The 15,171-nt window shown below is 42.4% G+C and overlaps 1 protein-coding gene and 1 pseudogene across 6 annotated transcripts; one reads left to right on the top strand and one right to left on the bottom strand.

The window, feature by feature from the left end:
• Window positions 1–1,404: 1,404 nt before the first annotated feature.
• Window positions 1,405–14,282, bottom strand: tmcc1b (transmembrane and coiled-coil domain family 1b). 6 transcript variants are annotated; one of them, XR_012959295.1, is made up of 10 exons: window positions 14,230–14,275; window positions 11,734–13,762; window positions 11,028–11,201; window positions 9,125–9,168; window positions 7,609–8,383; window positions 4,805–5,224; window positions 3,573–4,057; window positions 3,345–3,480; window positions 2,804–3,266; window positions 1,405–2,331 (listed from the first exon to the last, which is right to left on the bottom strand). XR_012959295.1 is itself a non-coding variant. In XM_076111192.1 (10 exons), exons 6-10 carry the CDS (start codon window positions 8,206–8,208, stop codon window positions 2,952–2,954), a joined length of 1,956 nt encoding a protein of 651 aa, XP_075967307.1. In that variant the 5' UTR covers window positions 8,209–8,383; window positions 9,125–9,168; window positions 9,494–9,518; window positions 11,028–11,201; window positions 11,734–13,762; window positions 14,230–14,275; the 3' UTR covers window positions 1,405–2,951. The 6 variants fall into 6 exon arrangements, 5 of the variants coding, with proteins under 5 accessions (XP_075967307.1, XP_075967302.1, XP_075967304.1 ...); XM_076111192.1 differs by adding an exon at window positions 9,494–9,518 and having other exon boundaries at window positions 1,405–3,266; XM_076111187.1 differs by having other exon boundaries at window positions 1,405–3,266.
• Window positions 14,215–15,171, top strand: part of LOC142970761 (transcriptional regulator QRICH1-like) — a 15,566-nt pseudogene continuing 14,609 nt past the window's right edge.

Below are 15,171 nucleotides of genomic sequence, written 5' to 3'. Positions count from 1 at the left end.
GTATGATCAAGGGTATTGTCCCTGGAGTTAGGAGTTCCTCCATGAGCTCCTGCAGAGCCAGACACCAGCTGCCCTGTCCTAAGCACCCTCGTTCCCCCGGAGCTAACACTCGCATCTCCCTGGGTTTCATCCAAGTATTTTAGGGTTGTAATGTTATCGGTGCTTCCAAACTTTTGCAGATGAGGGAAGGACACCACAACTCCAGCTGACGAGTAAGTGGAGAGACTGCCTGTTGTGTAATGGGCAAGATTAGGTTAGGAAGCAACTAGACCTTAACTTCATTTGATTATGCCAAAAGCAACATTTTTACTTTTCGTATTACAATAACAGACCGAATTCTTCTTTGAGGTGAGAATCTGAGCACGAGACCTCTACCTGGTGTGAGGTTACTATCTTCACCCTTCATCCATTGATTCCATCAGAATTAGATGAAAGATATTAACATGTTATTTGTGTCCATTAAATGGCATTTAAAAAATACTCTGAGTGTTTTAGCAACAAGTTACCAGGAAAGCACAACTTTTGCTTATAACCCAAATCCATTGAATCATCTCAACTGAATAGCGGTGGAGGCAGAGATTTAGGAGACAACTCAAGACCTGCAATTGAACCCAAATCTGCACGGCCACATAACGTTAAATGCTGTTTGTAATGTGGATGAACGTGGGCCTACTAACTTCATTAAGGTGGTAGCTACTTACCTGGATTCAAACTAAGTTGTCTATTTCAGTGACTTCCGACCTGTCGGGTATCAATCCCGACACAGCTAGTTTGGCCACTTTGGTTCCAGATGTTTTCACTTGGCCGTAGTAATTAAAAGCATTTAGCATTAATGGTTTGACTCGGTAAACGATCATACCACTGTTCTGAACATGCTCGTCATTCAGTTTGTAACCGTTCAAAATAATTGATGTAATGTTAAACAGGAACTTGATGCTTCTTCAGTTTAGCTGACGTTACTGATAGCAATTTGCTAAACTAACGTTCCACCGACCGCCAACAAGTTTTCATGTTATATGCGTAGAAAGCGAGTTATGTTAAAACTGAATTAACATTGAAATGAATAGGATAATTAAAATTGAATAGATTGAGTTTTCCTATGAAACAAATAGAGTTTAAGAACCTCTGGTTTTCACGGCTATCACACTTGCCCTCTATGTTAATAAGAGTTGTTTCTTAATTATTGGGCCTGATCAGACCTCTTTTCAGGACCGTCTGGGCTACAAACTACAAAGTCACTTGACTGACCTCTCCCTGACTCGGACTCCCTTGATGTCGGCTTTGTTGCACCTGTTGGAAAAACAGCATATTCTTCTGCACATGCTCAAATGCACAAAAATACCTTGTTGGCAGCACACATCTCGACATGTCATGGGAGTGAAATGCACAGGTGAACAACAGATGGATAGCTCAATTCTCATTTATGAAAGGTATCTTAATGGTCTCCTTTGCTGACCCCAAATGCACTTCAAAATGTTGAGGAATGAGTGTTATACTAAATGTTAGTGTTAACATGTCACATTTTGAGTACTGGGTTTTTTCACATTCGCAACAAGTACGACAGCAAAAAATAGCACATCTGGAGGATAATGTATCAACTGCTAGAGTCAAAACCTTCTACACGTCATGCCTGTGTTACTCTCATGGCCTTAAGTCCAACTACGTTAACATTTCCAAGATTTTGGAGGAATAAGTAGTCACCGGCTTCACACTGGTAACGGTGTTCATAACACCTGTAAGAACACGACACCTCTCTTAAATACAGTGTATTCCAAACATCTGGCCAACAAGTGAACCAAAGTGACCCCAACACGAGGCGTTTTGTTGTGTGATTTACAATTTAGCAACTTCATGACATTAGAGACAAATACAAGTTACTTTCAATTTCACATTTTAAAACAGCAAATTTATTTGTCTTTAAAAAATAAAAAATCAACTAAAAAGTATTACTATTTCATTGTCACTAAGAGAAACAGTACGGAAGCACTGAGTCTTTGAGCACTTTAATCGCTCTTCAAGTATGTTAATTCAGTTCATTGATTATTCTTCTGCAGTGGAAACGCCACCAGGACAGCAGGAGCCAGTTGGCCCAGAGGGCGGGGCTGCAACTCCAAACTTAAAAGTTCTTCAGAGCAATATCCCGGTTGAGGCAGAACCAGTGTTATTGACTTCACACATCCATACGAAACAAGTCAAGAACCCACTTCTATTTGATTCCAGTGACAAGTCTGGTTCCAGAGCAAAGTAGCTGATGTGCAAGCGCCCCAAGTCTTCAGAGTGTAGTGAGCAGGAAGAGGAAGAGTTGGTCACAGAGGCTGACATGTTAAAAGACTGAGTAAAGGGGAACAAAAAGAGCAGACTGAAAGAAACCAGAGTGGCAAGACTAGAAGAGAGAGAGCGTACAAAAAAGAGAATATGGACAACTAAATCAGCAGAGCACTGTCAGTTCATTACAGTTAAAAGTAAATAAAATCAATTAGCTGTATTAAAAATAGCGGTTACTTCAAAACAATACCACTTGAATTAGCTTGAAAGTAATAAAACTCTGAATTACAATTTCTTCTGTGGGAAAACAATGCAACGTTTTCCACATGTAAACAAATTCACTCAGAAGAGAGAAATCAAGTGTGCAGTTCTCTCAGCCCCTCCTTCACTACGATGCCCATTCACCCTTAACAGTATATGCTTGTGCCGACTGCACCAAAGATAGCAAGTCAATACCAAAACGTCCAACCTTTTCTCCCCTTATTCTCTGTTGTTGTTCTTCTCAAAACACCTTTCAGGAAGAGATAAAGTGACAAACCTCTGATGCAACCCTCCCGAGTGTTCAGAGAAGCTGAAAAGGAAGGACAATTGAGTTCCAACTCCCTGTATGGGTCAGTGTCCTCCCTTTACACATCAGCCCCAAATCCTCCGTCCCGTCATTATTTAACTAAGCCTCTCCAAGCTGGTCATCTGGGGTGCAGAAGAAAGTGATGCAGATACTCTGAAATGGCATCCCAGTGCCTCCAGAGGAAGGCGAGGAGGATTACAAGGAGCAGCGTAGAAAGCGTGCGGCTGCGTGTTTTCATTAATGGGACGACACAGTTAGCCACTGTGGACACAAACACCAAAAGGACGGCCATGACAGCCAGCAGCACATTGATTAGTTTTCCCAGGAGAGTCCGTGCTGTGGCGTTCTCCAAACCCTCCAGCTGCACCACCTGCTGCTGCTGCTGCTGCAGCTCCATCTTGGAGATACGCGTCTGACACGCCTCCAGCGCCTCCTACAGGTCAGAGACAGCACTGTCAGGGAAATAGCTCTGATGACAAAGTAGAAACATGTTCATTTCAGTCAAGCTCACCTGAATGTCCCTCGCTCTTTCGTAAGACTGGTAAGCGATCTTCTCCTCCATGCTGGCTAGTTCCTGTTTCAAGTTCAGAATTTCATTTTGGTGCAGTTCTGTCAAGTCATTGAGTTGTTCTTCTAAACGTTCACACCTGCAAAACAGTGACAACAGCAGTACATCACAAACGGGACGATTTCCTTCTACCCGTACGGAGCTATTAGTGTATAGGATATGATAGGACACCTGTATCGTTCTTCTTGCAAGGTCTCCATGATCATCGTGTAGTCGCGCTGATAGTGGGCCTTTAGGTTTTCAAAGGACTCCTCCAGTCGACCTTGGTTTTCCCGCAGCTCTTGGATCTCATGGAGTATGGCATCAAAGCCTGAGGCCTGGCCATGATCGAGGGTGTTGCCCTTGGAGCTTGGGGGGCCTCCGGGGGCTCCGGTCGTGCTGTTGGCTCCTGCAGAGCCGGAAGTAGCGCTCGAACAGTCCTCGTCACTGCCATACTTTGGGCTGGACTGCAACTGTCCGGTCCCAAGGGTCCTCGTCCCTCCGGGGCCAACACCCTCGTCTCCCTGGGTTTCATCCAAGGAATCCTTCAAAGCTGCAATGTTATCAGCACTGCCAAACTTGTTGCGGATGAGGGAGGCGATTTCTCTCGGCTTGGACACCACAGCTCCAGCTGCAGAATGAGTGGCATGAGAGAAGCTGGAGAGGCCCCCCGTCACCTGTAATGAGTGATTTCAGGTAAGTGGTCAGGCTGCGTCGAGTTAACAATATGAAAGCTAGTTTAACCGCGGTCAAACTGATCGCTAACGTATTGATCACAGAGCCTGACAGCTTTGGCAGTTGTCATTAAATAGCCTTAAACACAAAGGAACAGCATGAGCTGGTCAGCTGCTCTGACCAGATCACTGGAGCCAAAGACGAATTCTGCACTTTGGGCTAACCAGGTTTACTTCTTGCAATAGTGAACATTTTCCACCCATTACTTTTGTGTAGTTTAAGGCACAACAATAACTCTACATTCCTGTTTGTTTTCTGCATGGACAAAACTATCGACCATTATCGGCAAGTAGACACGTTTGTGTTGTATCTGGGCAAACGGACCGTTTAACTGGAACAACTGAGGAACTAATTCAGATTTCTGCTTTCAAGTGAGAGAAGCCACCTTATTCAAGACTACTATAAACTGTTTCACTTACATGTGCCAGTAAAGCATGCGCCATACTGGCACACACTAAATGGAAAGCAGCCATTATTCATGTTATAACAGTCTATTCTCAAACAAGCTGTCTGCTCTCTTGACCCCTTTACTTTTACTCGATCAACAAATTTAGATGAAATACGGGACACTTTATTGGAAAAAAAGGTTATTAGTAATGTAGTGTTTTTGTCAATAACACCTCCTAAATATTCCTGAGAGTGAGTTTTGGCAACAAAAAAACCAATGAAGGCCCCCGGGAAGCACACACCTTGGCTCCAACATCTTTCAGGCCCTGGTGCATGTCTCGGAAAACATCTTTGGACTGGCGAGGGATGCCGTTGTGCTCCACCTCTCGAAGCTTCCGGTGGTAGTGCTCCAGCTTCCTCTGCAGTTGCTGGATAGTCTGAGCTGACTTTTGGTTCTTCTTCTCGAACACCTGTTTGATGCGAGCGCTCTGCTGTTTGTCCGCATTATTGGCGAGTTTCAGGTATTCAGCCACGTTGTCATCGCGTGCAGTTTGTTCAATTTTGATTTGTTCCGTGAGTTTGAGGATCTTCTGTTGTAGTTGGGCAATGGCCTGCTTAGTTCGCTGGGGGTCCGGGGTACTGTCCACTACATCATACCCATCTGCACCGTAGGGGAGAGCACTGGGTGACACAGCGGGGCCTGATCCATCATAGCGGTCCAGCTGTGAACAGAAGAGAAGGGGAAATTATGAAGACATGATTTTCATCATTTAAAGTTTATCAAGACAAAACATTAAAATCACCGTTTGTCAAGATAGAACTTTGTCATGCATTATTGTGCGAGCGCTGGCTGTATTGCTGTCAATACTTTGGTGTTTATGACCCGGTCTAGTGCTTCAAGTTGTGCCTAATGAGAACTGTTACAGTATCTAACGTGAACACTGATTAAAATCGGTTTAAAACACAGTGCTGCAGTGTGTTTTTTTACTAACATTTGAAAACCTACATACACTTGTCACTACGCATTCACTCGTCACAACAGCAGATGGCACTAGAAGAACACAAGACGCCTTTTGGCTGTCACTTCACAACTCCACTTCAAGGAGTCACAGGTGGAGAGATGCAGTGACTATTGTGGGCAACAAAAGCTCAAAAATAAGACAAGAGGGCTGATATGAGGGGTCATTTAGATAAAAAGCCCAGTGCAAATGATGTGAAGCCATAAACAGACATCAGAGCCTTGAGGCTCAAACTGAGGCGACAGGAGGAGAGCACAAACTGAATTGGTCCCATCATAAGAGCCCTTATTGGAAACGGACCAGCTGTTGAGCCCCTTGTACTCTGAAGAACTACTACAAAGTAGTTACAGTTTAAGTGTAAACCATAAAGACAGAATAAAGCATTGTGTTTATCTGAGAATGTACAGTACAGGCAGATGTATTTAAAATTCACATTGACGGAGGCGATTAGAAAGAGCTGCCAATGAATAACTTAACAGAGGTGTTGGTTTACACGCCAGCATTTAACAATAAATTACCCATTTGATTCCATACATTTTATACTTAAACTGTAGGTATCACTAATACAACAAATATGAAGTAGAAAAAGGTTCTTGGATAATGACTTTTGAATCTGCCCTTGGCAACAAAAAGACAACTTGTTTCCACGGAGGATAAATCAACCTCAGTTGATGATTATCGATTACAAATAACAGGTCATACGTTTCCTAAGATAAATGGTAACACAGGGGGGTGAAGCTTATGACATCTGTTAATAAACTTAATTCCAGCTTCCAGTGAGTTGCCAGAACAGTGCGGCATTACCCCTCGTCGCTTTACGACGTCTACGTTCTCCCGATTTGTCATTCCAGAGATTCTCCTGTCACACTGCTGGCATCTAGTCCCCTACTTCAATGGAGTTCAAAATACTTTATCATCTGCTGTAATTACTGTGTCAGGTTTTATAAATTATTGTTCTTTTTTTTTTTTTTTTACACCCTTTTACAGTGTCAGCGGTTATAACACTGAAGGTGTTGTTTCCAGATTTCTATCAAGATTCAATGTAAAAAGAAAACATCCTACAAGTTTGAGTTTGTTTATTCCTGCAAGCCGTCTCTGACCTCAAGTACACTCAGAGACAGCAAGAGTCTAAATTTAGAACGGCTTAAAGCACATAGTCACCAAAGGCCATCGCTGCATCTCCCCATTCACCGGTTCATCCAGGCACACCTCAACCATTAACAGCCTTTAACACGTTTGCACAGTTCACTTCGTTTTGATATTCTTGCACAGATATTAGTGCATGACTCGGTTTTATCTTCTATTTTTACAGCTAGGTTGCAAACCATGCATTGCATGAATGCACAGTGTCTCTTTGTATTACGATTTACATTTGAATGTTTTATGTCCTGAAGCTAATTTGTCTATGAATACAACAATTTTAGGATTCAGTTCAGTAAAATAAGGTTGTTATTTGAGTTGTACTGTGCATGTACAAGGACAGATATTTTAAAAAAGAAATATATATAATTAGGAATTAATTAAATCACACTGACAAAATCCGTGAGTTAACTGTTGGCGACACCGTTTTTGCCTATTATTTATTTACAACTTGGCAAATTAGCATTTTGGAAAGTGATACTGCATTAGCTATTAGCAGTTCCTGAGTCCTCCGTGCTCAAACAATTACTGGATTACTTTTTATACTGAAGAAAACTGCTAAACGTGATGAATACGAGAGACGTTCTGTAGTTACATGAAGCAGCTCGTTTTCTATGATTTCTAAGAGAATTTATGAGCATTTCTCTGTGACGGACATTGGAGATCTCCCTCCCTGTAAAGTGTAAGTCACGCTGATTCCAGAAGTGCGTTTCATGTCTCCGTGTTCAGATTTGAGTGAATTATGACTCACACAAGGAGAGCCAGTCGATTTTTATTTTCTCCTTCTCCATGCGCACCCACACACTGGCACTCTAGGCAATTGCCTATGTAACCTATATCACAAACCTTGTATAAACACTGGAATGTCTTCCTACTCTGTAAAGAACGTACTGCATGTCCGTGGTTTATTTCTCACCTGGACCACGGAGCAGAACTGAGACACTCACCTTGTCAGGCTCCTCAGTTGAGTGGTAACCAGACGTCAGCAGAACGTCAGCTAGAGCCGGGCTGCTGGGCGTATCGGTGGTCGAGGACGAACGTGGGCGTCCAGCCTGCAGCAGGGCTTCATGGGTGCTGCGCCGGTGGATCTGCGGGCTACCTTTCTGGGGAGGCTCCCCGGTGCCCCCCACCTTGCTGCGGCGGCTCTGCAGGCTGGTGCCACGCTTCATTGGTGGAGCACCTCGGATCTGCTGCAGAACACGGTTCAGAGCTGCGGGAGGGGCGGAAGCAGCAGGGTTGTCAGAATCCAAAGGGAGGGCCGAGGAGGCCGGAGCGTCCCCTACTTCTGACCCTACATCAGTGGGTTCGGAGGGAGGGGCGCCTGTGCAGGACGAGACAGAGTCATGTGGGGAAACGGAGGAGCGTCGGCGCTGTGGCTGGAAGAACTGCTTCAGGCCATGGCCCAACGCTCCCATGTTCTCCAGGGCATTATGGGTGATTTTGGACAAGCCATGCTCTGACTCCGACGCCCTCCTGCCGCCCTCCAGCTCCGCTCGGCCTCCCGTGTCCGGCTCCTCTGGACTCTGCTCACTACAACCCTGATCCATCAGCGACCTCCAGTTTCACAGTGAGGTTCTACTTGGGGGTGCAGGGGACTAGCTACGTCCCGTCGACACCCCCCCTCTGAGCGACTTGTTGCGAGCCGGGAAGCAGAGGGGATGGCGCTCAGTTGGGCCTTTTGAGTGGACATGAATCTGTGGCTTGGCTCAATGTCATGCTTGTCTACCACAAAAGGAAAATAAAACGGATTATGAGATGCAGAAGTGAGTGGTGAACATAAGAAGCAGAATATAAAACATCCAGCAACATAAACTGGGTTGACACAGACATGACCACTTTTTGCAAAATATTCATGATCGAAAAAGTAAATTTCCTCTCTGCTGAATGAAAACAGTAGGTATCCATTTGAGCCTAACAGCATGTGGCATGTCTGACAGCGTCAACCCAGTAATGCAAAAACACAAAGTCTACAAAATAAACAAACTTTGAGAACAGTTTCTGAAATGTCAACGTTTGGTATATTGCACATGTTGAAGGTCAATGCCTGAGGCCGTTTCTGAACTCACTTTCTATTGTTTATTTCTGGGTATTCAAACCCGACTGTAGTTGAATAATCACATTTCAGAAAGTATTCATAATGGAAATTAATAATCAACATAATTGAGAGTGCTTTGATGACGCTAACAAAGAGACTACAGTGTGAAAAAATGTAAATGAAATTCTAAACGGACAGGGATTATTATCCAATTCTCAACTGATTAAGGTGTTCAACGATCCACGGCGGCCTCCTCTTTGCCTCTCATTGTATAACAAGGCTTACATCCTGTAATGTAAAGGACCTTTCCGAGACTTTGGCCCTCAGATGACAGATTATATAAAAGCATTTTGGTTTACCAACATGTAATGAGACAGTGAGACAGAAAGCAAGAGAGGAGGTGAGATAGAGAGTGACAGAAAGCTTACCATCCGCCCGGCTTCTCCTCTACTGACTCACAACTCGGGATTGGCTAAATGAACAGAAATTGAAACAAAAACACAGAAAAGGATACGGTTAAAAAAGAAGCATACTGTAGCATAACAAAGAAATACACAGAGATAAAAACAAAGCTTCAATTTAGTAGTAACTGGTAAAAATGTACAAGATTATTTAACTAATGTGCACGCTATCCTTAAATACAAATATCTAATTTTCTAAATTTCTAAAGCCAGAAACATACATCGTTAAATAAAACCTGAATAGCACCCATTACCAACAGTTACAACACCTGGGTTTTTCGTAAAGCCCAGAATACAATTAATTTCTACAATATCAACAGTAAGTTTGAGATGTACCTTCCTTCAGTCTTCGAGCACCAGGCTGTTGTACAGGACATGGTGAGAAAAAGCATGTTTCTCTAAAAAGCAAATATCCAAAAGCCTAAAGGGACGGGTCTGACTACAGTACACGGATTATTTTGCAAACAAATGGAAAAAAACGATTCCACGAGTCAGCACTAAGTATCACTTAACAAGCCAGCAGCACAATCTAGCACCAAAAACCCTCTGAAAGGCTCCATTAGTGGAGCGCAGTGACTCACTACAGCTGGGCCTGCTGTTAGCTCTGCCGTGTTGGATAAGAAAGCACTTTGTTAAAGGGTAGGTGGTAGTGTATAGTACAATAACGACAAGAGTAACCAAGTCTTGCTGATCAACATGTTGAATACATGCTTTTATTTTTAAAACTATTACTTTTCACTTACTGCCGTCCCTCATCTCACTCATTGCTCAAAACAAGTGAATCCATCAACAGATTCACATCCCTCTCTCTACAAGGACGATACTTTAAGTAACTCTAAACTACAATCCCTCAAACATAAGTCAACCATAATGAAGTTATGTAAGACATCATGTCTTAAACCAGAGCTGTCTACACTCAGGTATGTGTGTGTGTGTGTGTGTATGCAGGGTTCCATGGCTGCTAGTTTAAAACTCACAGATGACAAATATAAGAGCACATTGTACCTGCAATTGGAGCTACATGTCGTAATGTTAAGGCTAACAATTATCATATATAGACTATGCACTTATACAAACAACTGATTTAACACAGCTTCTAAAACAGTCACTCATTTCCTGATCCTGAATCACTGATTGTAGACAGAGACACGGCCATTCAGTCACTCAGTGGAACGCACTGCAGAGGAACCTCAGGACAAGACAGAGGAACACGCAGACATGGACCTTTATCCCTCATCTACGGTGAAAACACCACGACGTCCGACTCCTCTAGAGCTACGGGCAAAGTTTTCTTTCCAAAGTGGGTCAACCAACATTGGCCTATCACTCTCTGTACAAGCTGTGCTCCAAGGTCACACCATCTACAGAGTGCTGTGCATGGCTCGCAGCATCTAAGCTTTTCCTCGTGTTGAATAAACATTCCTACAAAATGACAGCAGATTACATGTTTGAGTCTGGATGCAGGGTGTCCTCTTGGGTCATTGCTACATCGGCATAGGCTCACATGCTTTATTACAATATTCAGACATTTGCACATATTACTGAGGATTAGCATTCATTAGTTTCAGACTGTGTTCCCAAAACACAACAATGTATTCATGTTGAGATGCAATACTGAAAATGGGCACATCCAGCAGCTCGTTTGCATTGTCTTTCTATTCTTCTCGTCACATTTAGTCAGAGGACCTTGTAAACTGTAATAGTGTCTTCTTGCAGCAGGTAAAACTACAATTATTATTACACACACACATATATGTATATATTTATACACATAGTGATTCATACTATTGTTCAGCAAAGATCTATAAAAACAAAAAGCTTTAAATACAATAGAGACACACTACAGAGACACAAGTATGGAGACACATACCTTCAGATGTGGTCATCAGCAGATGATTTGTGGATCTATTAACACAGGAAATGGTTTAATCCAAACGAATTTCCAGCACTGCTTCCTCTGAGTAATTCTTACAAATGGAAAACTGGTGGGATGGCTGTCAAACTTTAGTCAGCTGTTTCCATGGACATTTAGAAAAATCACATGCTGCAAAGACAAACAAAAAAACAGAGGCAAGACAGGGTGAGAAACGGTTTTCTATGAAGCAGTGCTGGGCGGTATACCGGTTCATCCGGTCTCCAATAATTGCTGTATTAATGACGTTCTTCTGCATGACAGAGTAGCCTATTGACATGCTCTATAAGCTATCTGTGATCACCATGAATATGGTTTCACTTCAGTATTACTCAGTTATTTGTTCCCCTCAAACTAATTAGAAAGAACTGACAAGTTTGGATTGAACTGTCAGATATTTATACCATCAGGTCTACACGTAAGATGCTATTTTAATAATCCTCACATCCCACTTGTTACCAATGATTTTGTTTGGCTTCATGATACTAATGGGATTCAATATATATTGTAGACCAGAACTAGATTATATGCAGTCTGAGATTGACTGATAATAGTCACCACACAACAACTATTCTGTTAAGATAACAAACCTTGCATAGTGCAAAATCCGACAAGTAAACAAAAAATGAAAAGTTTATATAAAATATGCAACATCTAAACCAACCAGCTCCTGGATCAGAGGAGAAGCGTTGCAGTCGGTGGAAAACAACTGGCTCAAAAACCTCCAGCCACCTTGATATTTTGAGGAAATATAACCAGCATGTCAGCAGATTTCAGCAGCATTAGCTGGTGTACAAAGTAGAACATTGGAGGATAAAACCCAGATATTACTGTTGTTATTATTAATATAAGTATTATTTTCATCATTATTATTATCATCATATGTTATTATGAAACAGCCATTTGAGGGTAATATCATTTGAATAGAGTAGAATAGAAGTGATTACTCAACACAAACAAACTAGTTCAGCCATTTTTACAACAAGCTCATCCAAGACTGTGGTTTAAAATAGCAGAAGAAGAACTCATATGCAGCTTTGTACAGCACAGGCCTCCGAGGCGTTGTATCTTAATTAACTGTGTAATGTTAATTAATGGTGCCGAATAGCCCCATGGGATTATGTGCAGGAAATGAACCACACAACTGAGATAAAGTGATTCAGCGATGACTCAACAGCAATACATCATGACGTTATCTCTCCGAGTAAACACGCGGATAGACGGTCATACGTGCATTCCGATGAGATCATCGCCACCCAAATCAGTAGGAACAATAAAGTTTCCCTTTCTTTAGACTATTTAGTTCGTCCAGCTAGTTAAACACGCGCTGTCATTAAACACGCTAAGGTTAGGGCGCGTACTGTCACCGCGCAGCTCAGGTTAGTTAATTAAATTACTCCCGAGGTTACAGGTGCATTGGTGTCATTACATGGAGGGTAACTGTAGTAACGTGCCACCCGGATGCTCACCAATTTAAAAGCAGATGGTGTGATCAAATAAATCTCGTTCACGAGCACCGGGGCGTTGTTTTTGAGTTAACGTTAATAAGTTACTGAAAATAGTCTTGAGCCCAACGGTTTAACGGTAGCTAAAGATAAGAAGAGGATGAAATTAGCAGCTCGCTAGCCAACGTTTCGTAGGCCTTGGCCGTTAAAAACACTCAAATGTAGCACGTAAGAGCTGAACACGTCCATGTAGTTAATCGTGTAGTTGAAGGGTGGTGCTGACAGTTGTGGTCGATGAAGCCCTGATGAATCGTTGACCCCGTTTTGATAGCTTGTCTGCCCCTCTGGTAGCTAGCAGTACAAGCTAACGTGGTGCACCGGGAGGTGTTCGTTTTACTTTACACTGCACGCCGGTGCTGCTGCGCGGGGCGAGGTCACGGTGTTATGTAGTTGGGTTAGGTTTACTGCATATTTAGCATGACACCTGTCTAACTTACTATGTCTAACCTTTAAATTATGTCTGTAGTTTTGGAGTATTTCTATTTTTCTTCAAATTGATGGCTAACAAGGTGGATAACATAAATGCTAGAGCATGTTTTTACACATTATGTATGTTTTTAGACTAGGTAACAGAGGACAGACTACGTAAACAATCTTTTACATTACACTTCACCGGCCAACCCCAACATCACTGATTTGAATATCAGATGGTGACCATCATGTAATGTGAACCACACACTTCCCAGGACAATCCAGTAGATGACTGCTTTACCTGTTCAAATAACTTAGAACACACTCCTACATCGGGATGTTGGTTGTTGTACAGTCATCACATAACCACAGGTGCCATCACTGTTTAGTGATAGATAGCCCCTCTTATCTATTTGACCATCAAACTCTTGTATCTACAATTGAATCTTGCAAGAAAGTACCAACTGTCACATTATTAACAAAGACATAATGAGACATTATCAGCTCTTCTCCACACATGGAATTATGTAACTCCGTTTTATAGAAATGCAGAAGACTCCTGTCCTCGCAGGTGTGAAAGGCTCCAAACACACCGGGTTGATTTAGATTGGAGGTATTGGGTAAGCCATCTGTCACGTACTCCCACCAGGGCTTCTTAATCACACCTTGGAGTCTTGTATTTCACGGTGGAGTATTTAAGTCCCACATCTCTCACAGTGGAGGTCTGCATTAGCTTCGACCTCCCTCTTTGTATTGGTAACATAAGCCGGAGTTTAACTGAGGACAAAAATGGTTCAGTCAACTAAAAGTAGTTCAATTTAATATTTTAATTGTACATGTTCTAGTCTGACCGTTGTGATGTAATTGAATCCCGGCCCTGAGTGTTGTCTCCGAAGTTAAACCTTTACAAAGCACACGCATTCATTTGCTTTTTCGCTCACATGTAAACTACCTGCAACATCGCCCGTCCAGACTACCCTGGGTGGCAAAACAGGCGCTTACTCGCCGCCTTGGCCACTCAGCCTGTCAGTTAGCAGCCTGGCTAGACTCTCCCTAGCTAGGAAACATCGCTTCGGCCATGGTTAGCTACAGGCGATCAGGGCACCTCGCCAGGCGGGCGGCGACAATTGGATAAACGAGGCTAATCAACCGGAGCCCTCGGGCACATCGGATAACAGCGTATGGAAACACATTTCATTCATAGAACGGTGCGCAAAATGTGTGTTTTGCTGGCTTCAACTTACATGGGCGCTGAGAGGATTGTGTTGATGACCGTTCATTTCTCCCGACGGTGGAACACTCCCACGGTGACGTCAGACAGCGTGCTCGACGTCAGAACAGCTGAGCGCCAGACGACCATCCCATATGATCCATCCAGGTGATCCAGTTAAATTGCAATGATATACATTTATTATTATTGTTAGAGATTTGGGTGGAGCTACTTTTGAGGACACTCGGGTCATGTCCTCGGTCATTTGTTTCTTATTGTACTGATTCTACTGTTATCAGACTCAATATTAATACTTTTTGACGGTTCTTAGGGCAAGAAGGAATTGTCTGTAAGCTTGTTTTGCCCACCACAGTGTTATTCCAGGCAATGCTGAGAAGGCTTTGAAGTATGTGGAGTAAAAATTATGACTATTTGTCGATAAATCAAATAGTCAGCAACTATTTCGATAATTTCATTTATTTAAAGCAAATATTACAGAAGTCATCGCTTTCAGCCACGCACATTTTCAGATTTGCTAGTTTTCTTGGACATAATAGTAAACATGACGTCTTGGTCGGATGAAACTCAAATTCGAAGACGTGACCGTAGGTTCTGGGAAACTGTGATTCATAATTTTTCTACATTTTATGACATTTTATGCAGACCAAATAATTAATCAAGAAAACAATAGATTAATCAGTAATGATCAGTAAACAGGTGTTAGTTGTTGCCCTAGAAACATTCTTCAGGCGGAGAAATACAATTTACAGAAAATATGACATACCAGAAAAAATAATATATTAATAATCATATGAAGAAGAAAAAATGGACTAGGGTAGACATGAACTCAGTGTTTCTAGAGTCCAGCTACGGCCCTGGACATCTTTACCCATCAAACTGTTGTTTTTTTTAAACATTAAAAAAACAGTAACTGTACAGCTTACTTTGCCCTTTATTCTTCTTCAGAAAAATGTAA

The sequence above is a fragment of the Anarhichas minor genome, unplaced genomic scaffold (assembly GCF_050575085.1).
Source record: "Anarhichas minor isolate MPS153535 unplaced genomic scaffold, ASM5057508v1 ptg000043l, whole genome shotgun sequence".
Taxonomy (NCBI): Eukaryota; Metazoa; Chordata; class Actinopteri; order Perciformes; family Anarhichadidae; genus Anarhichas; species Anarhichas minor.
The sequence above is the reverse complement of the archived record's forward strand: the minus strand, read 5'-3'. Positions and strand labels throughout refer to the sequence as shown.

Coding starts and splice junctions, on each gene's coding strand:
- tmcc1b (XM_076111190.1), bottom strand. CDS start 8,208: ATGGATCAGGGTTGTAGTGAGCAGAGTCCAGAGGAGCCGGACACGGGA. Junction 5,225..7,608: donor CAACTGAGGAGCCTGACAAG/GTGAGTGTCTCA, acceptor TTCTGTTCACAG/CTGGACCGCTATGATGGATC. Junction 3,267..3,344: donor AAAGAGCGAGGGACATTCAG/GTGAGCTTGACT, acceptor TCTGACCTGTAG/GAGGCGCTGGAGGCGTGTCA.